The sequence below is a fragment of the Echinops telfairi genome, unplaced genomic scaffold (assembly GCF_000313985.2).
Source record: "Echinops telfairi isolate 266 unplaced genomic scaffold, ASM31398v2 ScPeMD7_6080;HRSCAF=6971, whole genome shotgun sequence".
Lineage (NCBI taxonomy): Eukaryota > Metazoa > Chordata > Mammalia > Afrosoricida > Tenrecidae > Echinops > Echinops telfairi.
Genome location: NW_022109980.1, coordinates 9,799,630 through 9,826,959, shown reverse-complemented (window position 1 = coordinate 9,826,959; position 27,330 = coordinate 9,799,630). Strand labels below are relative to the sequence as shown.

The 27,330-nt window shown below is 39.8% G+C and overlaps 1 protein-coding gene across 7 annotated transcripts in view; it reads left to right on the top strand.

Moving 5' to 3' along the window:
* SMARCA1 (SWI/SNF related, matrix associated, actin dependent regulator of chromatin, subfamily a, member 1) overlaps positions 1-27,330 on the top strand; it is a 117,553-nt gene that overhangs the window by 72,289 nt on the left and 17,934 nt on the right. For 3 of the 7 annotated variants that reach the window (XM_045295853.1, XM_045295849.1, XM_045295848.1), the window contains one exon: positions 15,764-15,874. In XM_045295853.1, coding sequence (XP_045151788.1) covers positions 15,764-15,874 — 111 coding nt within the window. Of the gene's footprint in view, positions 1-15,763; positions 15,906-16,017; positions 17,714-27,330 lie in introns of those variants that run through there. The other 4 variants (XM_004713067.4, XM_045295850.1, XM_045295851.1 and 1 more) reach the window with 4 other exon arrangements.

The window sequence follows — 27,330 nt, the reverse complement described above, 5'->3', positions numbered from 1 at the left end:
GTCTCATAGTGGGGCTGGCCATGTGGTCCTCTCTGTGGACTGGCTGCTCTAATTGGGAACATCGTCCTCACGGCCTGTTGGGGCAGGATGTGCCCCAGTCTCTCCTCCTCTCCCGTCATCTGCTCCCATGTGCTCTGATTAGATATGTCCCTCTCCCAGAGCTGCAGATTTAATGCTGTCCTTTGACATAAATTCTTTTTTTTGGGGGGGGCGGGAGGGGCAGGCATCCACTTAATATTTGGGACTGGGGCCAGCCCCCCACACCTCACCACTGGTTCCCTACTCCACGCTGGCGTGTTGCATTCACACTTTGGAGCACTGGGTTGAAGTCTGGTCCCTCTTTCCCTGTAGAGATAGAAACAATACCCTTCCCTTTGGTGGGTTAGCGCCCCTACCCATTTCTTCCTTATCATCACTTTTTTTCCTTTTCCCACCTCCTCCCCAGTTGTTTACCTTGTGTAGCCCTGCATTTGATCTGGTCCCTGCCATACTACCCGGTCCTCACCCCAGCAATGTGTGTATACAGTAGCTTTTTCCCTATGCCCCTTTTGTATTTTTTTTAAAAAGCTTACCTCGGCGGACTCATGTTGTACTTGTCCTTTTGTGCTTGACTTACTTCGCTTAGCATGATTTCCTCCAGTTCTTCCCATGCAGCGATGTGCTTCATACGTTCATCACTGCTTTTTAGTGATGCGTAGTACTCCATTGTATGTATATACCATAGTTTTTTAATCCAATCGTCAGTCGATGGAAATTTGGGTTGCTTCCAACTCCATGCAATTGTGAACTGTGCCGCAATGAACTTTGGAGCACATATGTCTGGCTTTGGTTTGTTTCTTGCCTCTTCTGGGTATATGCTTAGTAGGGGGATTGCTGGGTCGTATGGTAACTCAATTTCTATCTGTTTTAGTTATCGCCAGATCGATTTCCATAGTGGTCGTACATAATTACAAGTCCACCAGCAGTGTATGAGAGTTCCTGTCTCCCCACAGCCCCTCCAACACTTGTTGCTTTCTGATTTTTTGAATTGGGCTACCTTTGAGGGTGTTCTCAAGTGTCTTAAACAGGAATTGGTGATGGATGTTATCGAGTGCTTTTTCTGCATCAATCTAGGTTATCATGTGGTTCCTAGAGTTTTTCATGTCATGTGGTGAATAATACTAATGCTCTTTCGTATGTTGAAGCCTATGTTGCATCTTTTTTAGACTATGGTGAGGCTGAATGATGAAGCAGAAGAGGGATTTTGTTTTAGCTTCGTACAATTTCTTCCATTACTTTCTCATACAAGCTGAGTTCCTGTTAAATTCTGGTAGTATGCTGCAGTGGTTTTGCTGCCATTGAACTAAGTGCAACCCATTTCCCATTTTGGCATGGTCAGTCTTTTGTCAGCCAAGGCAATTAAGGAAAAAATTAGACCCATGCAGCTTCAAATTTCTAAGTAATCAAAAGCTAATGATCTAAACAATGATTTGGTGGCTAGTCTTCTGACAGGATACATTTTTCTTTGATACTAATTGCTATCTATCTTAAATGTCGTCTTGACCAAACAGTCATAGGGGTGTGAAACGGTGCTGAATATTTTGACTGATTTTGTACTTTCAGTTCCAGTTGAATCAAAAGCAAAATTCTGAGTTGCTAGACTGAAGCCATTGATGTCGGTGGACTCTATAGAAGATCAGATATCTGTTCAAGTTTAAACACCAGTTTAGAACACACATGCATTTCTATTATTAGAATGTGTCAGTTAAGTTGATAGATGACATAATGTTGATGGAGCCAACAAAATACTGTGGCATGAGCCGGGATCCAAAAGGAACTAGAGCAATTGGAATATATCTAGTATGAATCTAACATTTAGTATTGTGAAAAAGTAAGGTGCAAGACTGGCAAGAATTAAGAAAAGTGTGAACCAAAGAAAGCTGATCTGTAGCATAAAGACTGGTTGGATGAACAGTTGGACAGGGTTGTTTGTAACATTGAAATTTATTATTGGAGAGGAATGTAGACTAGTTTGGTTCTTGCCGTTTAAAAATGAGATTCTCTTTGAACAAAGCTTTGCCATTGACTTACTTGGTCTTTTAAGATGACTGCTAGCTTAATGCCTCGGTGACCATGTGTAACATAGAACGCTTCTTAAAAGCCGTACATTGAAGATTTTTAGTCATTAAGGGTTTTATGCATGTAATGATATCATTTAGAGTAGCACCAACAGCTTGTAAAAGACATACTTGCATGTGTCGCAGAATGGTGTTTGAAATTTCACCTTGTTTAGATGGGATGCAGCATTTATTAAATTTTATCTCATTGGAATTCCACTAATTGTTTGAAAGGTTGAGAGTTTCACGCTGTTTTCTGCTTCTGCAATCATAACTAAAGCCATAAGATGAAACAATGCAAACTGCAAGGAAAATCTTTAGCAGTTTGTAATGTGCATCTAGTGTAAATCATTAACGGCCACTAGATGTCACTGAACACCCTTGTAAGAATTGTTTTCCCTCCATTTTCTTTCCACACTGCACTCTTTTTTAACAAGAGATTTAATTTGAATTTCTAATGTGTATTTTACAAAGAGCAGATATAAACTGTATAAAAACCTTTATTTTGTCTGTTAGAAACAAAGATGCTTTTGTCCTAATTATACCTTCGACAAGGTAAAATTTAGGATCCTTGGAAAAATCTTTAAATCCCTATAATAGTTTATTTCAAATTTCTGGATTATTTAATGGGTAGTATTTTGTTTGTTCATTTTATCATATTCAGGTTTTATTTCCCTCTCGGTTTTTTTAATTAAATACTTTTATTGGGGGCTCTTACATCTCATCACAATCCATATATTCCTCCAGTGTGTCAAGCACATTTGCATATATGCCACCATCGTCATTTTCAAAGCATTCTCTCCCCACTTGAGCCCCTGATATCAGCTCCCCATTTCTTCCCCCTCCTTTCCCTCCCTCTTGGTTAATGGATAATACTAGCTTATATTTTTGGATTTAGAGTATCCAAACTCAAAACAGGTCTCTACCATTTATTTGATTCCAACTATAGGACAGGGTAGAACTGCCTCTGTGGGTTTCTGAGAGTGTAACTATGGGAGTGGAAAGCCTCCTTTTTTTTCCCTTGCAGAGCAGCTTGTGGTTTGAACTGCTGACCTTGCGGTTTGTAGCCCAAAGCTTACCCACTTTGTCACCAGGGCTCCTTCTGATTTAGAGTACAGGCAGTATGTTTTACCATATGACTCCATTTGGACCTTTTTGGAATATTAGAATTTCATGTTCATTATCAATCATTAGGGAACTAAAGGAATGGATTGTTACTATTCTTAGATAACGGTCTAGAAGGAGATAATTATTTGTTCCTGTCGAGATAATCCCTTCACCATCTAGAGGAGAAGATATCCCTTTGAAAGAGGCAGATGCGATATCTGAAATAAAAATAATTTGTTTCATTGAAAGCACCTCATCCTCCATCTCAGTAATACAGTGGATGTAATTTGATTCACCATTTGAATGTATCACTGTGTTCAAATGAAAATCTTGCTAAGGATTTAATTTCAACTGAGTGCTTACAAACAAAGCTATTCTAGAGAAACATAAACTTGCTCAAAGATGACTTTTTTTCTTTCTTGTAGTCACCAATAAATAATGTGAAAACCTTCTTGGGGAGCGGGGTGGGAAGAAAACAGGAAACCTTTCCCCATCAAATATCTCAAAGCATTGAATTCCTGGCTGCTGCCTTAACTCACAGCCATAAAATCTTTAGACGTTAACCTCCATGTCTAAACCGGCCTGCTTCGCTTTGAAAGCTTTCACCTAAAGGTGGGAGATTTCCTTGAAGTTCGTTTCCATGAAAAATGCTGGCTCTACAAAAGAGAAAATGGGTTTCATTTCCATTTCTTGTTAAAAAGATTGTGGTTTCTTTTCCGGAGAACTTGTGTGGTTTTCAAGCAAGTAATCAGTCTCTATTGAACTATATAAACCAGTAGGAAGGATACGATTAACTAGTAAGATTTTTAAACCCAGAGCATAGGAATATCCTTACCAGTTCCCTTCTCAGAAAAATAGCTTCTAATGGGGTCTTAGTCTTAGGATATTCAAGAACTCTTTTTAGAATTAAAAGGACCGTTACCTTTCTCTCTCTCTCTCTCTCTCTGGATGTATGTATGTATGGAGTACTTTTGATACACTTGTCAATCCCTTTACCAATATTAGCTCATTGATTTTCATGCCACCCCTTTTGGGGAGTGACTGTCAGGGTTATATACTCTGCTTGTTTAGTGACAAAGTAGCATGACGGAAGTCTGAGAAGAATCTCCGGGGTCCAAAAGATCGAGCACATTAGTTTACTGGAAAGGACATGTGGAACCGCCCCGCAGTTACCTTCTTTGGCATTGTTTAGGGAGCTAAAGGAGAAAAAGTAGAATTTAACTCTTCTGAAACTAAGAATATTTTTTGCACAAATGCATTCATCTATTAATCAAAGGGATGAACCTAATCAAGTCGACACTTTTGAAATAGTTGCATGTAAAATATGTGATAGAAGTAATGGAATATGTCATGTAGAAAAAGAATGGTTGCAAATTGGTTTTGGTAGCAATTGTCCAATTCTACTTGACCCGAGTGGAATATGGAATGATAAGTTATATGTGTTAAATCCCAACTAATAAAAAATAAAAAGAATTACCCCCAAACTCCCAACCCCAACAGTATGGATGTGTGCTCATTGAAATGAGCTTGTTCATTCTCACAGAAGAATTTAATCTACTTTTTTATTGTTCGTAACACATTCCACGGCTAATTTTCTATCTTCCAGTTTTCTGGTGAATTGTGCTTTCCTTCCCATCTTGCTCCTGGTGTTGGACCTAAAGACCTTCTGTCACGTTGCAGACAGTCTGAGTTTTTCTGCTGTCAGCTGTAGTTTCTTCCAACTTCTCTCCCAGGTGACAAGAAAACTGTGTTGTTTTTAAAGTGCTCTCGGTTTTCACAGTGAGGGCTTTGCCACCAGTCGAGATGACCCAGTCAGGCTTGGTCATTGCACCCATTTTCCCAGAGCCATTCCCACTCCTAGTTCCTTCATGTTTGCATCAAAGCCTTTGCTGTCTACCAGGTGAGGACAAGTGGGCATGCAGACCAGGCAGAGGAAAGTCTGGTGGGAGGCTTTGAACACTCCTGCACTTAAGAACATTTCCTGCATATCTGTTGCTATTATCCCTATTCAGTATTGCTTTGACTCTTAATTTTAATTACAATATTCTTACCTCAACCTCTGGGTAACTTTTTCCCCCTTTCTCTTCTCAGCAGCTCGAGAAGTTGTATGTGCACTGCCTGTGGTCATGTACATTAGACTTGAATCAAAAGTGATAATGAGTCACGACAATTACCCTCACTTTTCTTGTCCTTTAAATGAGTGGAAAAAAAGAAATTAATGAGTTTTCGGATAAAATTTCCAAGGGAGAATCACACACAGTTGTATACAATGTCATGCAAGTTTCATAGTATGACACATTTCAGTTCACAATTCTGTTAATGAAAATGTTCCTTTTTTAAAATCAAGAAAAAGACATTCCCCATTAGAATTTATAGGGTTGTTTTTTAAAGAAAATATTGCTGTAGCTTTTTAATAGCTTGCCTTTTGTTTGATAGGTTTACCAGTGTCTAAAACCCACAGCTACCAAGTGGATTCCAAGTCATAGGGACACTATAGGACAGAGTAGAGCTGTTTCGGAGGGTTTCAGAGACTACATTTTTATTGGAGCAGACAGCTTTCTTCCGAGGCATGGCTGATGGGTTTGAACCACTGACCTTGTAGTTCTCAGCCCAGCATGTAACCAAGTACACCCTCAGGGCTTCCATCATTGTCTAGTAAATTAAGTTATTCAGTGCCGGGTAATAAATCAGAAGCTCACTCAAAGACAAATTTTCTTTAAGATACTTAAAAAAATAAAAGCCTGATTCAAAATTTACAGCTTGTTTCATTGTCCCACTAACATTTCTGCTTGTTGCTTATAAAGCACAACTAGGAAATGTAATAAAGAAAGATAGCGACTCAGGGTTTTTGATTTTGTATCTGCCTGTATTTAATGGTTCAATAACTGCCAACATAGATATTTTAGTGCATAATGAAATGGGAACCCTAAGAATTCATACTGTTTTGGTGAACTTGATACTATAAAATGTATTGGTGGGTCTTTCTTGTGTATAGAATCAAAATATTAAGTCACATCCACTTCTATTTCTCATAGGGATATATGATGTCTTCCTGCCTTCTAAAAGACTTAGTGTCTATTTTCAGCCTCACTTTTGAAATGGTTCAGTACTAGAGTTTTGTACGGAGGAAGCAATACTTAACTTTGCCCTGAGGGTCAGGTCAAAGGAATGGCTTCATAGATAAAGCTCAGCTTGGTAACTGAGTCTCCAAAGCCTAGAAGGAATTGGCCATGGGACTGCACTCTAGGTTGTTGAAAAAGCAGATGCAATAATATACACAAGCAGTCTATTCAGAAGCTGCAAGGCGGTTGGTATGGCAGGGTGTAATGAGGGATCTGGAAGGTGGCATGGGAAAGGTAGCTGGCAGCAAAATTCTGAAGCACACTCTATTATGAAGTACACTCTATTAAAGATTCCAGCCACTTACTATCTACAGTATAGGTTCCCAAACTTATTTGGCCTACCACTACCCCCTTCTCAGAAAAATGTCACTCAGCGCTCACCTTCCCTACCCTCCTGAGGGCAGTATCGCCCACCCACTTTGGAAAGCACTGATCTATAGGAAGTGAGGAACCATGGAAAGATTTTACTAGGAGAGTGACACGATTAGGTTGATGCTTTAAAAATACTCTTTTGGTGCCGAATGGGAAAATGTCTACCTCAACAACCAAGTTGGTGGCAATTTCCAAGTTTATAGGTCTTTTAATTCCCAGTTTCTCATCTTTCTGTCTGTCTTTGGTCAGCGTGTTGTCATCTGCCCAGAGTCATAGTTTACGATTGCTCTCTTAACCTTCCGATGCAATTGGTTTATTGAAAGTGATCAGCATTCATGGTAAGTCTGCAGGGATTAAATGAACCTGGCGCTTGAATATTCAGTTTGCTTTTATCCACGTAGCTGCCTGAAAGGTGGATCAGATTTGGATAGAATGTGTGGAAATGTATCATCAGGTCTGGATTAATTTCATTTCTATTTTTTTTTAAATTTGTCCCCTTTTAATGATATATATTTTTTTAAACTGTCATCCCTACAGCTTTATTTATTCCTAAGTTTGAATGGCCACTTGTAACTTTCATGCATTTCATTTGGCAGCTCTAATATTTGATTTAAGATCCTGAATTGTTCTAGCAATCTGAAGTACTGTGTTTCAGGTATTTATCCTTATGTGCTATCTTTGCGTGTGTTTGTGAGATACAATATTTATAAATCACCATATATAAGTATCAGCAGTTAAATAAAAGCATCTAACATTTGATACTCATGTTGGAAATGTGAGGAATATTTGTTTGAATATTAACTTCCATTTAACCGCCAGTGTACTTGGGCCCTGAGACTTAGGTATGAAACAGCATTGTTTCTGGTTAGTATAGATCGAAGGTCAGAATTGCCGAGCCATAGAGTGTGTAGAGGTTTACCTCAGAAATAATTTGTGTTTTGTTTTAGGCCACCATAGTGAAACGACTCATGTGAATGTTTTCTTTGGGCCGGGGTTCAGTGCATATAAAAGCTATGTTCACACTCTACTGTGGTCTGTTAAGTATGTCATAGCATTATGAGCAAGTGTGAAATATTGTGAGACATGAAGTGCGCACACACTGTTGGGAAAATGGTAGGATTACCAGCAACTTTAGATTTGCTAAACCACACAGTAGTTGTGAAGCACAGTATAAAGCACAGCAGAGTTGAATGAGATATACCTGCATAGTTCTGCAGGTATGGGTTAAGAAGCATGGTTTCTGGAGTTGTTAAGCCCACAGGATGTGCATGAAAGCACAAAGGGACATGACACCCATTTTGTTTTGTCAAACCTTTCTAGAAGGTAGATACACGATGTGCAGCACCGTTTGTTTTGACCTTGCTTATTCACCAGCTTTAGACTTTGACCTGTTAGTGGTACAGACCTCTTCCATCATTCAGATGTAGGTAGACTTAGTGTCCAGGATTTTAGCACATAGAAAATGGAGTGTGACATCTTTTCAGGTTCAGCCATTAACCCACCAGAACAATTTTCCATTTGTCATTTTACCAGCTCTCTTCTGTTGTCTGTACTGTTTGCATTTGCCCCCTCTCTCTGCAAACTTCATCCCTAAATCTTCTCGAGGCCTTTCGAGCCAGTCCCTATTACCTAAGGAAGACAGGAAGCAGATGAGGTGCAAGAATCTTGGCGATTATGTCAAAGGAGAAATTCTAAATGCAAGGGCTTCTTGGTATCCTGAAATTTCTCATAGTGATTTCATAGCCACTTAGTTATTCAAAAAGTGAATCCATGTTTTATTGGTAATTTGTCCTTTCTCCTTGTAACTTCTGGTTTTAGTTAGTGTTCTGTTTATGATACCATCTGTTTGGTTATGCAGTCGTTAAGCATATGGGTCAAAACCAGGGTTGGTAGCTAGAAGTGACATATCCTGTACGAGGAAGGTAAGTCCACACTCACCCATTCCTTGCTGTCATTCTTGAGAGAAAGGATTCTACTGTGCCTGGCATAGTGACAGGTTCAAAGCGATGGAAGTAAGATTTTCGTATATAATCTACGTATAATCATTTTTGAAATATGCGACTTCCCTGCATGTGGGGGTTTCTAAAAAGCATTTGATTTCTTTCCCTAAATCACCCATATGAACCATGAATATGTATTGAAAGATAATCTGCAGTCACAGGCAACTATTACTTATTGAGAATAATCATAGCCAGAGGGGATAGCTTAATGATTTAAGAATCAGCTTCACATAAAGAGCTTATCTAGTCTCCCTAGAAAACAACAATCAAATCTCATCAGGGTCAACTTGGCCCTTTCTGTAATAGATAAATTGAATAACATGCTGTTTAATTTGTGTGTGTTATTGAATGAAGTTATGAGGAATGTTTAGTTTGCATATTAAAGATAGTGCCATTGTTGAGTTAAGGAAAATTCTAGTCTTTTCCTATGTTATTTAGCCATAGGTAACAGAGCATGCACAAAGCACATGAATATGCCATTGTTTCTGGAAGGTTGTTTCAAATTGAGAAAAATGATTTGTTAATGAGAACACACACATCTCTATTGTATATAGATATAGAATATACTTATATTAATATATATTTTATGTGTGACATATATATATAAATATAAATATTTCCCTAGTCAGACCGTCTTTGATTACTCTGCATCTTTAAAGAAGTTTTGAGAAATACAGACTAGTATAAAGAACAAAATAATTGGTTGTCTTCTGAGAAAGAACTACTGCTAACCCCTAATAACAGAGTTCTGGTGGCACACTGGTTAAGTGCTTGACTACTAACTGAAAGGTTGGCAGTTTGAACCTACTGGCCTCTCCTGGGGAGAAAGATGTGGCATCTGGCATCTCATAAGATAACAGCTTTGGAAACCCTGTGGCAGCGATTCTCAACCTGTGCGTCATGAACCATTTGGGAGTCGAATGACCCTTTCTCAGGGGTCGTCTGATTCATAACAGTAGCAAAAAGACAGTGATGAAGTAGTAACAAAAATCATTTCATGGTTGGGGGGGTCACCGCAGCATGAGGAACTATATTAAAGGGTCGTGGCATTAGGAAGGTTTGAGAACCACTGCCCTATGGGGCAGTTCTACTCTCTCCCATAGGGTTGCTTGAGTCAGGACTGACTCAATTGCCACAGACTTGGAGTTGACTTTGGTTTTGGAACCACCAGTAACATTATAGTCAATAGCCTGTCAGCTATTTCTGTGCACACGCACATATAGCTATATGTACCTATATATCTGGTTTTACTTGTATTACTAAGCATTTAAATTTACTCCCAGTATTTCCCTGTTAAGAATAATACTGCTTTCACTATTCTTTTGTGAAAATTTAGATAACATCTCTTGTTATTTCCATACTATAACTGTCTAAGCGTGGAATTGGTAGGTCAAAGGGTACGAGCATTTTTAAGGTGCTTCATTAATATTCTTACATTGTTTCTAGAAATGTCTTGAAATTGACTTTCCTTCATCAGTGGATGAAAATTCCCGTTTCACTATCTAATCTGCCAACTCTAGATGCACACACATCTACTAATTCACTGCCATTAAATTGAGGCCGCCTCATAGTGGCCCTTATAGGACAGGGTAGAACTGCCCCTGTGTGTTTCCTTGGAACAGCAGCTGGTAGTTTCAAACGGCAGAACTTGAGGATCACAGCCCAATGTGTAGCCACTGCACCACCAGGGCTCTTCATATCTACTAAGATAAATAAATTATCACGTCATTAAGATGACATTGTTTAACTTTGTAGTTTTTCTTTAACCACATTTATTTTGAGTAGAACTTTAAAGAAAGTTTAGATATTTTAATTTTTTGGTAATGTTTCTATTTCTGTACTTTGACCCTTTGGGGGTTCAGACAGTTCTTACTTGCCAACAAACCTGTGTTTTCATTTGAGTATTTTACTCTTATATTTTTTCAGACTTCTTTTCCTTATTGAAATTAGCTGTTGATGTTAAAGTATTATTTACCTTTAAAAACACAACAAAGTATAGATTTAATACATGTATTTCCATCTTAACGAGTCATATTTAATGCTTACCATACATTCATAAAAACTGTTTATAGCTTAGAAGAATTGATTTGCTGGTGGTGAAATAAAGGTAGTGTCAAGGTTAATACAAAAATCTTTTCAGGTATTATTTGTTCTGACTTAACAGCATGACAGTGTTTCCTGAAATTGCTCTTCAGAACACTGGCCCCATAAGATGTTTTGTGAAAATAAAGTTGAGCAGCTGGGTTCACAGTCCTCATCAGGAATTTAGAGGCCCCAAGAAACCCTACAGTAAAGAAATCAGTTCACCTTTGTTAACCTGTTGTTGCAGCTAGATGCCGCTGAATTGGTTCTGACCCATAGCGACCCTCTGTACAATAGAACAAAACACTGCCCAGTTGTGTGCTATCCTCACAATTGTTGTCATGTTTGAACCCATTGTTGTAGCCACTGTGTCAATCCATCACGATGAGTGTCTTCCAAAATATATATTGATCATAGGATACCCTCTTTATTAGCTTTTTAGTTTATGTGTGTTTTATAAAGTTTTCATTTGAAATAACTATACATTCACATGGCATTGCAAAGAAATTTCCAGAGGGGTCCCAGGCACCCATCATGCAGTTTTACCTACGGTAACATCTTGCATAACTATAGTGCTACAGCATTGGTACCAGGAAACTGGCATTGGGACAATATCGACCTTATTCAGATTTTATCATTGGTGTAGGAAATCATTTGTGTGTGTGTACATAGTTCAATACAGTTTTATCCCATGTACATTCATGCTCACCACATTGTCAGTTTGCTATACAGTGAATGGCTTGCATGTTGCCGTGATGCTGGAGCTATACCTTCAGTATTCCAGATATTAGGAGAGTCACTCATGGTGGACAGGCTTTAGCAGAGTTTTCAGACTAAGACAGACTAGGAAGGAGGAACTAGTGATTTACTTCGGAAAAAAATGGGCTAGTGAAAATCTCATGCTTAACAGTACAACATTATCTGATACCGCCCTGGAAGATGAGCCCTCCAAGATGGACGACACTCAAAACACAGCTGGGGAATTGTTACCTCAGAGAAGTAAACCATTTTAGGACCCTCATTTGTGGCGTAGGATTCAAATTGAGATGAAACAGCTGCAAATCAGAACATGGCATGTGTGATGCACAAAGCTAGGAAATGGACAGATAGAAAAAACGATCTGGATAAAGATCATGTCCTCAGCATTTGTGAGCTGAAATGGACTAGGATTGGCCACATGGAATCACTGATAATACTTTTTTCCTATCAATATAAATGGTGACTATACATTAGCCTCAAACTACATTTGTGGGAAGAGATGATGAAAAACCAGGGGCCAGTTGTGGAATACCCATCAATTGTTCATACGCATGTTCATGTTGAAGCTGAAGAAAGTTAAATTGAGTCCATGAGAGCCAAAATATGAACTTGAGCCTATCCCACCTGAGTTGAGAAACCATCTCAAGATACAAGAATAGATTTGACATATTGAAAATTGATTATTAAAGATCAAATGACGTGGGATGACATCAAGGACATAGGATATCATACATGAAGATAGAAAAGGACATTTAAAAGACAGGAAAGAGAGAACCATAATGGGTGTCAGAAGAGACTAAAACCTGAATGTAGAGTAGCTAATGAAAAAGAAAGAAATGATGCTACAAAAGAGTTCAACTTTAAGTTTCAAAGGGAAGCTCTAGAAAAAGGGCTATAATGAAATGTGTAAAGACCTGACATTAGAAAACCAAAAGGGAAGAACATACGTGGCATTTCTTTAGCTGAAAGAACTGAAGGCAGGTTTGGAGTTAATATATTGGCAGATTCTTTGGGCACAAAATAGAATGATAGAGGAAGTATCAAAAGAAGATGCAAGGACAATTCAGTTATTTTTCCAAAATGAATTGGCCAACATGCAACCATTTCAGAGATAGAATGTGACCAAGAACTTAAGAAGTCCAAACTACCCTCAAAGCATTAATGAAAAACAGGGCTTCAGATACTTATGGAATACCAATTGAGGTGTTTTAATAAAGGGATGTAATGCTGGAAGCACTCATTCATGTCAATAAACCCGGAACACAACTACCTGGCCAACTGACTGAAAGAGATCTATATTTATTCATATTCCAAAGGCGACCTAGTAGAATGAGGAAATTATGTACAAGTAAAATGCTGAAGAGAGTAGGGCATTAACAGACAACTGCCAGAAATTCAAGCTAGATTCAGAAGGAAATGTGGGAACATTGCTGATGTTAGATGGGCACTGGCTGAAAGCAGAGAATACCGGAAAGATGTTTGCTTGTGTTTTATTGACTCTGGACCACAGAAATTTATGGATAACATTTTGAAGAATGAGAATTCTGGAACACTTAAGATGATGCTCATTTGTGTTTCTGATGTGAGGGGCATAGTACATTTGGAGTTCATCCCACCAAGTCAGACTTTTAATCATGCTTTCTATTTAGAGCAGCTGTTCTCAACCTGTGGGTCGTGATCCCTTTGGGGGTCGAATGACCCTTTCACAGGGACCAGCCAATTCATAACAGTTGCAAAATGACAGTGATGAAGTAGCAACGAAAATAATTTTATGGTTGGGGTGTTACCACAACATAAGGAACTGTATTAAAGGGGCGCAGCATGAGGAAGGTTGAGAACCACTGATTTAGAGGTTCTGAAAAGAGTGCTTAACAGTGTACGACCAAAAAGGCTTAGTTTGTGGCAGATGGGGACTGGTTTTGCTACCACAACCCTGTACCTATTCATGCATCATCTCAGTATGTTCGTTTTTGGCAAAAAGCAGCATGCCTCTCTTGCCCCACACACCTGACTCATCTGACCTCACTCTGTGCAACTTCTTTTGGTTTCCGGGAATGAAGAGGGACATGAAAGGACAGCGATTTGATGAAGTAGAAGAGGTGAAGAAAAAATGAAGGAGGTACTGTCAGCCATCCAAACAGATGAGTTTGAAAAATGTTTCCAAGAATGGAAGCGTAGATTTTACAAATGTATTAAGTGTAATGGAGAGTAGTTTGAAGGTAATAAGTTTTTTTTTTAATTATATAGCTATGAAAAAAATTCCATTTTGGGGGGGGGTATCCCTTGTAATCTGAGAAGCTAGACTATATGAAGAAGAATGAGGAATCAAGATCGGATGAGAGCTTAATCTGAAATATGTAGATGACAGAACCTTACTTGCTGAGAGGACTTAAGGTGCTTGCTGATGAAGATCAAGGATTGCAGCTTCAATATGGATTGCAACTCAAAGATAAGAAAAATCCTTAAAATTGGATTAATAAGCAAAATTATGATAAATGGTGAAAGATTCAGGCTTTCAAGGGTTTCAATTCACTTGCATCCACTATCATTGTTCATTGAAGCAGCAGTCAATAAATCAATGGAGGAATTGCATTGGTCAGATCTGCAAAAACAAAACAACAAAACAAAACTTTAAGACTAGATTTATGGGATGTCTCAGTTTCATGCATTTCAATTTCCTCAATGAAAATTACAGAAACCATTAAACTTACCTCCTACCATTTATGCTGACTTTTATCCATTTAATGAGACAAATAAATATCCAACTTCATTTTCTTCTGAGCCTTTTAATCTTGAAATTATCTGTGTGGTATACCTATCTATGGCTATGTGTTAATTTGACACAAATGTAAATTGAGTATTAGTCCCAGTAAATCAGTTTTGTTCATGAAAACATGACTTTAGTAATAAGTGAAAGTGTAGTCAAAATGTTCTTAGAAAGTCAGCATCAAATGTAAAGATGGTGCAGCAGAGATTGTCATTGACCGACCCAAGGGACCCTTAGGATACTTCAAACCCAATATTTCAAATGTGTAATGTTAAATATACATTTTAGATAACTATATACTATCACATCATTTCCTTTATAAATTAATAGCATATCATTATGTTGATTGTAGATAAGTTTTCAACATGTAGTTTTGTTCACATATCAATTTCATGAGTATCTGTAGAGATAGGTAGATAGGAAATTCCATAAATCTAGGGTTAAAGTGTTAAAAATCAAAGGTTTGTTCTAAGCTATACATGTAAGAGGTGGACAATGAATCAGAAAGAACCCCCAAACCTACTTACAGTGACTTGGATTACTGAGAGTGAATCTTTATGGAAGCCGATAACCTCTTTTTTCTCTCTAGGAGTTGCTGGTGGTTTTGAACCACTAACATTGCCTTTAGCAACCCAGCACTTAGCTGATAGCACCACCAGGGCTTGAACAACACTGTCTTGGAAGAAGTGCAGCCAGAATGCTCCTAAAAAAGGATGGTGATGAGATTTCTTCTTGTGTACTTTTGGCATGTTATTGGAAGGGACCATTCCCTGGAGAAGAACATCAAGCTGTGTAGAGGGTTTACAAAACCAGAGGACTTTGGACAAGATGAATTGACATTAGCGGCTGCAACAATGGACTTAAATATACTAATGATCATGAGGCTGGTGCCTGACTGAAACGTGTTTTGTTCTGTTGTACATAAGATTGCTATGAGTCAGAACTGATTCAACACCACCTAATGACAACAAGATTGGCATCATCATTACCACAAAACTCCCTCGTACTATCCCTTCAATAGTTCTCCCCTCCTTTCCCATTTCCCTTAGCGCTGACAACCATCGCTTTTCCCTCCATTTGTATAATAGTGCCATTTCAACATTGTTATGTAACTATATTACATTTTCCCCCTACTTGGCATCATTGCTTTGCGGTTCATCTAGGTGGTTTTATCTTTAGATTACTCCTTTCAGTTGCTGAGTAGTATTCGAGGGTTTGGATGTGCCACAATTGAACTATTCACATATGGAAGGACATTAATTACTTCCCCTTCTTTTCGTGGGATCTATTAATACTCTGTATGAATACTGTTTTGAACTATATGTGTTTGAGGCAATTCTGTACCATAGACATGATACAATTAAAAAAAAAAAGAAATATGCAATTAAATGCTTGTCATTTAAAAAATAATTATAGCTGGGCCACGGAAACTAAAAGCCTTTCCACTCTTTGGTTTAGGAATTCCAGAGACGCTGTAATACTCTGATTTCATTGATTGAGAAAGAAAACATGGAAATAGAGGAAAGAGAGAGAGCAGAAAAGAAGAAACGGGCAACTAAAACTCCAATGGTAAAATTTTCAGCATTTTCCTAACTTTTAGGTAGATCTCATTTTTTTTACTTCATTAAAATGCCTATCTTATGTTTAAGGTCATGCTGACTGATTTATATGATCAAAACTGGTCTGATGGAGTGCTCATTTGTTTTTGACAGACAAAGAATAAGAACACAAGCACATGTTTCTTGTTTGTATGTAGAACCTAAGGTTAGGCACTTCTGAGGAGCAGGACTCAGTCTTACAAAAAATCCCTTCTGAATTGAAACAGAAGTGTCGTGCAAGCAAAACCCTTCAGACGGAAACATAGCGATACTGTGGGGCAGGGGAAATGTGGGGGTGGTGGGATGGGGCTGAAGTTGAAACTGGGAGTTCTGATTGGATCCTGCAAGTTTTCTGATGTTTTTGTGGAACCATGAGTGCAAATATGTCCTTTGAATAAACAATGAAGAGCTGTTTAGTAATAAGAGAACTGTTTAACAATACCTGGATTGTAATCCAGTCTGGTTGCCTTGTACAACTTACTAATACTCTTTAAAAGATGATGTTACTTGAGCGTGGTTAAAGAAACCACCCTATTTCATCAAATTGGAGATGCCTTCTATTGTAAGAAACAGCATTATTTTATGTATGCCTAAGACAAACTACTGCCATCCATTATAAGATGCATCTTGATTTCCAAGATGTGAAAATGAAAGAAATGCGCAGCACAGAGTATACGAGATATGCTCTATGGTGTTAATGTCTATCATGAGTTTTCAAAGAAGAAATTCACTGCTAAATAAAGCTTTGCCCAGAAAACTTTTAAGTATGAAGTAGTTCTTTGAGATCAGAGTGCATTTAGAGTGCTGTGTATAAGACACTTGATGACTATTTTTTGATGGGTATTTTGTGTCTTTTTTAAGAGAAGCATCTTTGAAGGTTATTTTACACTGGGTTATATAGTTTGTTGGGCTATATAGAACGTTAACTGTGAGTATAACTTTTAAGTGAATATTTATGTTAAAAAACTTTAAAAATGCATTTACATCCTAGATTTAACATTGTTGGGCCATTTAAAAATGTGCATATTGGAGCAGAACTTTAAATCTGTTTCCATTTTAGTCACAGAAAGGAAAAGCAGAGTCAGCTACTGAGAGCTCTGGAAAGAAGGATGTCAAGAAGGTGAAATCCTAAAGCCTAGAAATAAAGTTTAAAATGGGAACCTGCTCTTTTCTTGTTCCCATCTTCAAATGCTAATTGCCAGTTCCCGTTTGTTCATGGTACTATATGATAAAAACAGCAACAACAAAACTTCTTGGTTTTGATTTCTTGCATATTTTATATATTTTACAATGCTTTCTACCTGAAATGTGTAGCTTTATATTTTAAGCATTCTAGTATTTTTGTGTACTGTATTTTGTGCATTTCATGTCTTCATCCAAATCCTCTCAGTCCTTGTTCTTTTGAAGCTTGTGCTGAGGTTTTAGCTTTTCTATGTTTTATATGCTGCTGCTTTGAAAGAGAACCTAGATTCTATAGCTGTATTATTGTTGTTTCATACTTTTAAATTTATATGGCTGTGGAAAAACTGAATTAAAATGATTTGAGGAGAAAGACTTTTCACTTCTTTGTTGCTTTCTTTTCTATTGAGTACGGGCTTGTCTGTGTTACTGCATACTGTGATTAGCATAATAATTGTTTCTTTGAGGTCATCGAAATATTTTTTTCCTAAAGGAATAAAGGGTGAGAAAAGGAAAAAGAATTAAAAACCTCTAATATTTGATACTGTGCTTTCTGTCAGTATGCATTACATTTAAATTATTCTCTAAATATTCAAGTGGGAAAATATAATAAAGAAATGTCTATAAGAAATTTAATTATTTCCTGTTTTTTGTACAGTAGAAAGTGCTTGCTGAAATGCACTACTCACCATTCTGTATTTGGTAGAAGGTTAAAGCCCTGTTTGCTGACTTGCGTGTGCTCTTCTGTCCCGTAGAACCAGTTCAGAGAAGTCAGGGAGCAATGAGTGCTTTCAATTAGTAGCTAATTTAAGAGTGTACAAAAATAGTTCTGGGTGTGCTGAAGAGACCTGTATTCATTAGGAATACACTTAAATTTATGTTCAGGCAACAGACAGTCTCGATGTGTCAGAGTTTTTACCTACTAAACCTTTTCCTTCTTGCTCATACTAGCAGATCAGCAGGACATGGGGAAGAGGGGCGGGGATGCACTCCACACAGTCACTCAAGGCTCCAGGCTGACTGTACCATCTGGAATGTATAGCCTTTTCAGTTGCCACTCGAGGGAAAAATGGAAAGGCGGGAGCAGCTTATGGAGGCTTTTTATGACGTTAGCTCAGAAGTGACACATGCCACATCCACTTGAATTTCATTGTCTACATCTAGTCAGTCACATGGTCCTGTGTACCTGCAAGAGGGCTGGCAAATGTAAGAGAGAAAATCGTTTAAATTTATATGCCTCAGGGGCTGTCAGAAGAAAGAACCTGGATCTGTTACATAAAACTGTTCATGTGGAACTGATCAGAGGAAAGTTTAGGTTGGCCGGAAAATGGGTCCGTCTCTAGGGTAAAGCACACAGCAGATTAACTCAAAACTAGGACTGCAGGGTAGTGGTGTCGAAACATGATTCAAACAAGGTTTAAAACATTGAAGAGTTACCTCTTCCCCTCCCAAGGTCTTTTGCATTTCCTTTCAAACGCCAGCATATTGATGCCAAATCTGGGTCACCCCTTCTTCCAAGATAAGGACCCTTGCTTCCCATTTTCAGACAGTCGATAGAAGTTCTGTCTCAGATGAATCAATCTTGAATGATAACCAACCATCTGCCTGGCCTCTTTCAAGTCTTCCTTGTCCAGATTTTGTATTGCTTGCTACTGTGCTCCATACTGATTCCTTGCTCTGTTACCAGTAGAGGAGGACTTAGACTCTTGTATCTTCGTGGGGGTTGGGGTGAAATTGAGATACTTTTAAGAGATGGGGTTAGGTTGATAAGTAGAACAAAGTACCCAGAGGTACCCTTGGCTTAGCTGTCCTTCATGTAGTTTTCACAAGGTAAGCAAAGTGTACTTCACTAGATGGCACTTCAAACCCCACTACAAAGCACAGCCAAATCTTGGAAAGTTGCATTACATTGAGATGAAAATCACAGTTACCTGAACCAAGATAAAAAATACTGAAAGAGAGTCTTGTTTGATACCGCTTGTTCCATGCACAGGAGCCCCGGTAGTGCAATGATTAAGTGATCTGCTGATAACTGAACGGTCGGTGATCCTAACCTACTAGCAGCTCCTTTGCAGAAAGATGTGGCAATCCGTGCCTGGAAAGATTAGCAAACCCTAGTAGACAGTTCTACTCTGTCCAACAGGGCAGACTGATGGTACACAGCAAGCATCCCACGCTGTAGGAAATTAGACGCTGGTCCTGGATTGTGATCGTTTAGTTCATCCTGGCTTCGGGATGAACAAAGATGGAGCAGATACACGTAGGGTCTTTGAACCCTGTATTAGTCTGGGTTGACGAGAGAAACAAATTCGGAAACATTCGTGTGTATAAGAAGAGTTTTACATCAAAGAGTAATTGTATATTAAGGAAACATCACGACCCATTCCAGATCAAGTCCATAAGTCCAATATTAGCCCATATGTCCAATACTAACCATAAATTCTATAGACCCACGCAGCATATGCAATAATGTCAAATGCAGGAAGATCACAGGCCAGTGGGTGGAAAGTCTTGTGGATCCTGTGGTGGAAGCATCTCCATGCCGATGTGGGTCTCTACGTGGTCCCACCAGCTCCAGGGCTCTGGCTGCAATCAGCATAGCTCCATTTGGCTTGTGAGCAGAAAATCTAAGCAGAGTGTGTGTCCAACCTCCAGGGAGGAAGACAGGAGTTCCCAGAATCCTCAGGAGAAGGCTAAGCCCACACCGAGGTCTGATTAACAGGATAGACTCCCCCTTTCCTCAAGTTGACAGGTGATATAGCTGCTACAAATCCTTTTGTGGAAGTATAACTCTACTTTTTGTTCGTTCTGTTAACCCCAAAGGGTTAATAGCTGAGCAGTATGTACCTTGATACTTTTGGGGAGAAATTCTGCAGGTAAGTACTTCCAGATACACGAATGGGGCCATTTCCTTGATCCATGTTATAACTCTTTCGTGGGCAAAAGAAATGTGAAATTCAATTGCCGAAGACCTTGACTGAATGCCTCTGATGACCTCTCCAGAGACTTGTGAAATGGTTTTGTTCAGGACATTCGGTTGAAGAACACTAGCATTTAGTGAAAAATGCAGCATCTATTGTCTTATCTTAAATTTTGTATTCCACATTAATGAACCCAGTCTACCAAGGCGATCCATATCATGAATATCAGATGGTATGTCACTACACACACAAAAAAAGCATGCCGTGGATACAAAATGCTGCTAGTGTGAATGTGGAACTCATCTTAGTATCACAATGACACAGAGGAATTAAATTTGCATAGACTTGAACAGTCTTCACAGAGATGTCCCCTTTTACACAAGAGCTAGACTGTGATGTGGTAGTAGACCGAGGGTAGTTTACCATATCAGCTGCTTAGAGATAACAGGCAGTGCTGCATCCATGAGTCTAAATTTATAAGGCTGACATGATGCTCCCTGCCAGAAACAATTGGCCAGGTCAATATATGAGGAGCCCTGGTGGTGGTTGTGGTTGCTTACTGGGCTAACTGCAAGGTCAGCAGTTCAAAACTACCAGCTGTTCCAGAGGAGAAAGAAAAGGCTTTCTACTTATGTAAAGAGTCAGAGTCTCAAAAATCCACAGAGGCAGTTCTACCCTTTCCTACAGGGTCGCTATGAGTCAGAGTTGCCTCAATGGCAGTGAGTTTTGAGTCAATCAACATATTGTAGTCTGACCTACCTGGTCCTTTACTTGGAAAATGTGCAGGGAGTGAGGTGGGTGGAGGAATAGGGACCTTGAGTTTCCTTCCCCTCAAGGCCTCTAAATAAACTATAGAAGACAAGGAGTCAATTGATTTTCTAATGCTCTAGAGGTCTCCACACATACATAAAACATGCATCTTGAGTTATGGAATATTTAGATCTCCATGCTGTTTGTTGCTGTTGATTGGCTCTTACCCATAGAAACCAGAATATTTTGATTTTCTTAGAATTAAACGAATGTGCTGAATTCAGTAATTTCTCATTTTCATCATAGTCTTTATTGTACAATTCTTTCTTTTTACATGGCTCTTTGGACTACAAGTGTGACACTGGAAAATCGGGTTAGGTGTCAGGTTACAAATATATTCCAAATTTGGTCCATTGACTGAGAGCTTCCAGTTAGAGAAGTTATTGAATTATAATCTTTGCAGTTGTCTTAGCTTCTGAGTGTTAGGTTGGAAAATGCTCGGATTGTTAAAATGCTCCAGTGTCACCTAAAAGGCTTGTTCTTTTTCGATCATTGACAGAGGTCCCCACTATGGTCTGTTACTTCCTCTCTGGTACCATAGTCAAGGCAAGAAGCTCATATTCCTGGGCCAGTTTCAAGGCCAACGATAAAGCTCAGGTCCACATTGTTTTCTTCCTAGGTATGCTAACCTTACCAACTCCTAAAATCTTCAAGTTGTTATTAAACTCCAACCTCCTTCCAGTATTCCATCCTCTGTCTCCTTTATTTTCTCTGCCCAAACTAAGCTCCCAAATAGACTTGGGGTAGGATTTTACTAGTGTTCAAATACACTAGCCAATCCTGACTGTTCATTCCACACCTCCCAGCAACTCTGTCTTTTCAGAGCATGTGGAAAGATTCTCTACCCTCTACGATAGACTAGAAGAGCTTGGAGCAACTCTCAACTGAAAACTGATAGGAGTTGGTGTACCAAGGAGCTTCTAAAAGTTTGTGGAATATTTCTATGCTCTTTCTTTTTTTTTTAAACATTTTATTAGGGGCTCATACAACTGTTATCGCAATCCATACACACATCAATTGTGTAAAGCGCATTTGTACATCATTCTCAAAACATTTTCTCTCCACTTAAACCCCCGACATTAGGTCCTCATTTTTCCCCTCCCTCCCCGCTCCCCCCTCCCTCAGGAGCCCTTGATAGTTTATAAATTGATATTTTGTCATATCTTGCCCTGTCCGACGTCTCCCTTCACCCACTTTTCGGTTGTCTGTCCCCCAGGGAGGAGGTCACATATAGTTCCTTGTAATCGGTTCCCTCTTTCCTACCCATTCTCCCTTTACCCTCCCTGTTTCGCCACTCACACCACTGGTCCTGTAGGGCTCATCCGCCCTGGATTCCCTGTATTTCCAGTTCCTATCTGTACCAGTGTACATCCGCTGGTCTAGCCAGACTTGCAAGGTGGAATTCGAGTCATGGTAGTGGGAGCGGGGAGGAAACATTTAGGAACCAGAGGAAAGTTGTATTTCTCATCGTTGTTACATTGCACCCTGACTGGCTCATCTCCTCCCCGAGACCCCTCTGCAAGGGGATCTCCAGTGGCCTACTCATGGGCTTTGGGTCTCCACTCTGCACTCCCCCCATCATTCACTATGGTAAGATTTTTTTGTTCTGATGATGCCTTATACCTGATCCCTTCGACACCTCGTGGTTGCATAGACTGGTGTGCTTCTTCCATGTGGGCTTTGTTGCTTCTGAGCTTGATGGCCGCTTGATTACCTTCAAGCCTTTAAGACCCCAGACACTCTTTCAACTCATCTTTCCATGAACGTTTGAAGCCCCCTCATATGACAATCCAAGTTCTCTCCTTGAGCTAGATAACGCTAAGCTAATTCATGCATTTTGTTTCCCAGAGTTTACCTGCAAGATTAAGCTCCAGTGCTGGATGTTTCCTGAGGTCAATTCCTAAATAAACCACTTGCATTAGAGTTTTTGTCTTGGTGTTCACTTTTGAGGGAACCCAGATGAACATACTTGTATGTATAACTCTTCTTAGATGTGGGGTATTTAAGGAGAATCATAACTGGACAGTAAATAATTGATCTTACAAGAGCTCTTTTGCTCTGAATAGTTGGTGGTATGACTAGTAATATTATTCTGCACTGGTGCAACACACTAGGTTTTGATGTCTCCCAATTAACAAATGAGATATTCTCTTATCTCCGATTACTACGGTCTTTGGAAATTATACTGTTGTTAGTTGTTGACAAATTGATTCAGATTCATGAGAATTCTGTCAAGTAGAACCGGTTTGTGGGAGTTTCAAGGCCGGAACCTCTTTGAAGCAGACTGCCAAGCCTATCTTCCGAGGTGCCTGTGGGTAGGTCTCAACTTCTAGATGTTACAATGTTCTCAAGTGATCAAGTGATTGGTAAGGCTAAAACTTGTACTCAGACGATTGCCTCTCGATATATTCTCCATGCGAATTGGGGCCCATTGCCTTGTACAAGTGCCTCTGAGGTAACTGGACCAAGTGTTGGCCTTTCTCACGGTATGGTGGCATATGACCATTACTGAAGCTTGAGCATACCAGACATTTTTCATGTAGTTATTTGATCATTTATTTGTCCTTTCCCAATCCATTGCTTTTCTGCTGGAGACATTTTATTGAGGCCAGTCATATCCGAACAGTATCTTTTCAATGACTTCAAGCCCTAGCTTCCTTACTACATCTAAGACATGCTTGAGTGCTTTGTGTTCTTCCTCTAATAAAGCACTAACATTTATTTCACGGTAGAGTGCGGTCTTATGTGGGCTCTATTTGAAGATCTCCGTCTATCTATGGGAGATGGATGGTGAGTGATGTTCATGTTCAGCTCTCTACCTTCCATTCCTAAATACACTGTTGACCTAACATACCTCCTTCAGGGATAGAGACAACGCCTATTTATTTTATTAAAAGAAAGACCCTCAGCAAGAGAAAGGATTCAGTGGCTGTAGCAGTGAGAATGGAGCAGGACTAAGTAGTGTTCTTTTTTTTTCTTAAATCATTTTATTGGGTGGGGGCTCATACAACTCTTATCACAATCCATCCATCCATCCATCCATCCATCCATCCATCCATCCATCCATCCATCCATTGTGTCAAGCACATTTGTACATTTGTTGCCATCATCATTCTCAAAACATTTGCTTTCTGCTTGAGCCCTTGGTATCAACTCCTCATTTTTCCCTGCCCTCCCCATTCCCCTCCCTCATGAACCCTTGATAATTTGCAAATTATTATTATTTTGTCATATCTTACACTGTCCGACGTCTCCCTTCACCTACTTTTCTGTTGTCCATCTCCCAGGGAGGAGGTTATATGTAGATGCCTGTAATCGGTTCCCTCTTTCTCCCCCACCTTCACTCCACCTTCCCGGTATCTCCACTCTCACCACTGGTCCTGAGGGGTTCATCTGTCCTGAATTTCTTGTGTTTCCAGTTGCTATCTGTACCAGTGTACATCCTCCCATCCAGCTGAATTTGTAAGGTAATAGTGGGATCATGATAGTTGGGGGGGGGGGAAGCATTCAAGAACTAGAGAAAAGTTGTATGTTTCATCGTTGCTACAGTGCACCATGACTGGCTCGTCTCCTCCTTGCGACCCTTTTGTAAGGGGATGTCCTGTTGCCTACAGATGCATCTTGGGACCCCACTGTTCACTCCTCCTTATTCACAGTGATTTGATTTTTTTGTGCTTTGATGCCTGATACCTGATCCCTTCGGTACCTTGTGATTGCACAGGGTTGCTATGAGAAGGAACTAACTCAATGGCACTTAACAACAACAAGGCACAAAGGATCTTTGCAGAAAGTCCTATCTGCTAAAATATGGCTGCCGTTGTAATTGGGATTGATAACTAACATAGCCCGCTGCCTCTTGAGAATCTACCTAAATTTGGAAAAGTTATATGGTTTTCATACTGGCCATATCAGAGCATTGGAGATTGCAGAAAGGTGTTAAGTTTTCCCTTTTCTCCTAAGATTGCTGTGGTATCCAATCTACTATTTCCCAATGTGTGTAGGAGAGCTAATTGCAATTAGGTTCTGGATTGGCCATATTTTTGTAGGTATATGACTTTCTTTGCTCTTCACTCATTGCTTTTCTTGGTTTTGAAGACCCCAAGCTTCCTTTCCTTCGTTTTAGAATTCTCTCCTAGTTTGCTCCCCACCATTTCAAATCACACTGTAACTATCTCCTGGGCAAGAGTTTTTTAGTTCATTTCAAATATGCTGTAGTCACACTAGAAGCCCTCGAGGTATAGTTGGTGGTGGATTGGCTACTAGCTGCTCCACGAGTGAAAGATGTAGTGCTCCAGTCTCAGCAACACACAGGGGGCACTTCCACCATGTCCTATAGGGTTTCTATGAATGGAAATGGTTTTGATGGCAGTTAAGTTGCTTTCTCTGTAGGCACTCTACTGACTGGCCAAGAGCCTTCAGTGTTTCTAGGCTCACCTGATTTTTAAAGCTAAGGCATTCTGGTGGCATGCATTATATAATGACTTTTTGTCGTGTCATTTTATCAAGTTTTCTTCTTTACATCAGTTCAAGAAGAAGAGACTTTCCCCACTAGTAAAGGCTCCTATTCCTTTCTTGCCTGTGCACTCTGTCTCTCGTGATTGCACCCATGCTCCGAGGTCTCTGAAATCCCAAACTAGCATGAGATGCTTGGCTAATGTTTCCTGATTGGGAAAGCAATTGCAAGGGAAATATTGTCTCCTAATTCTAAAACCCACAGCTATTGAGTCTATTCCATCGCATATAGGCCCTGTGTAGGGGTTTGGAGGCCATGACTCTGCAGGAACAGAGAAGCTCATCTTTCACCTGTAGTGTGGCTGATGAGTTTGAACTGTTGCCCTGTGGTTAACCAGTCCGATGCCTACCAATAGCATAGCCATAGTTCCTGGTTGAGTGTTTGTTTTTGTTCTCTCTCTTTCCCATAGCTTCCCAAGCCAATGTGGCCCATTTCCCCTCTTCAGAAACACACACACACACACACACACACACACACACATACCCTCAAATGAACAACTCAGCACCCCTTCACCCCCACAATTATAACCTCTTGTACTATACCCCACAATCCAGGATAAAGTGTAGGTATCTGCTTTTGTGGCCCCACTTTGGGAAGCACTGCTCTATTCTTTCTCTACCAATTTCTGAGATTACAGTTTATAGAATGTCTAAATCAGAGTTAATATGAGAACTTATGGTGGGGAAGAGACTGGGGAATACTTCAGAGAAGGCACTTGACACCCCAGAATTCTCTATCCTTGTATGTAGGTTAAAACCACATGAAGAGGAACCAGACGAAGGAGGACAGGATCTGAGCTGGCCATGTAGTTGACTGACTATAGTTGGAGAACTTAAACATTCACATTTTGTCCCTGAGTGTGCATTCACAGAGCATGCATTTGCTCTGTTTTCTGAGACCATGACAATGATAGGGGGGGGAGATGAGACTCGGGCACTATGAAGGGATGGGATCGTAGTGGTCTTAGAACATGGGATTCAGGAATACTCAAAATTTGCCTTTACAACCCTTGCCCACCATGTATTCAAAAAGGGACATAAGTGAATAAAGACTACCCCCCTCAAGTGATGTTTTATTATGTTTGGGGACATTGACTCCAGACCACAAGGAGAGTTGGGGTAGAGGTAGCTGGGAATTCAGAATGCATCAACCTCAAGGTTGGCGGTTCAAACCCTCTAGTCTCTCCATGGGAGAAAGATGAAGCCGTCTGCTCTTGTAAATATTTAAAGCCTTGGAAACTCTACACAGGGATGCTCCAAATTGGACTTGATGGCAGTGGGTTTGGGTTTTGTTTGTTAGATGTTACCTTTGCAATCAGTGGGCTAGCCGACTCCACTAGAGGGTGCTCTGACCCTTTGCTTCTACCATCGATGACAGCACCAGGTAAAGGACTATCTCTCTCCTCTTTGAATATTGCCTATATTCCCCAGATCAAGCCTTCTCTGTAACCTGTACGACTCCCAAATCTTGGGCAAGAGGGTCACCACTTCCTGTTCCATTATCAATTAACACTCAGCTGATCTGGGAGCACCTCGGGGGTAGGACCAACGGATGGAGGTTGATAGGTCTATCTCTTCAGATGGCATTTCCTAAGTTGATTTCATTGTTCCATCCACTTCCAGGGTGCTTTGTTGGAGAGAGAAACGTCATGATCCGCTTTTTCTTCTCTATTTTCTACTTATCCAGTAAGTTCTACCTTTCCAGTAGCGGGCCTTTCTGTCTCCAACTTGAGCTCTGAAAATCTGTTTCTTACAGCCCTTAATGTAAAATTGTTCCCAGTTGCCTAGGCCTGGAGATATTTGAATGGGGGCATTCTTTTCTGCCTAGGAGCATTGGTGGAATAAGGGTTACACTTTGGGCTGCTAATGGCAAGGCCAGCACTTTGAAAGCACCAGCTCTTTCTCTCTGTGGGTAAAATGAAGCTTTCTGCACCTATAAGGAATAACAGCCTCAAACCCACAGGGGCAGTTCTACTCTGCCCTATAGAGTTGCTATAAATCAGAA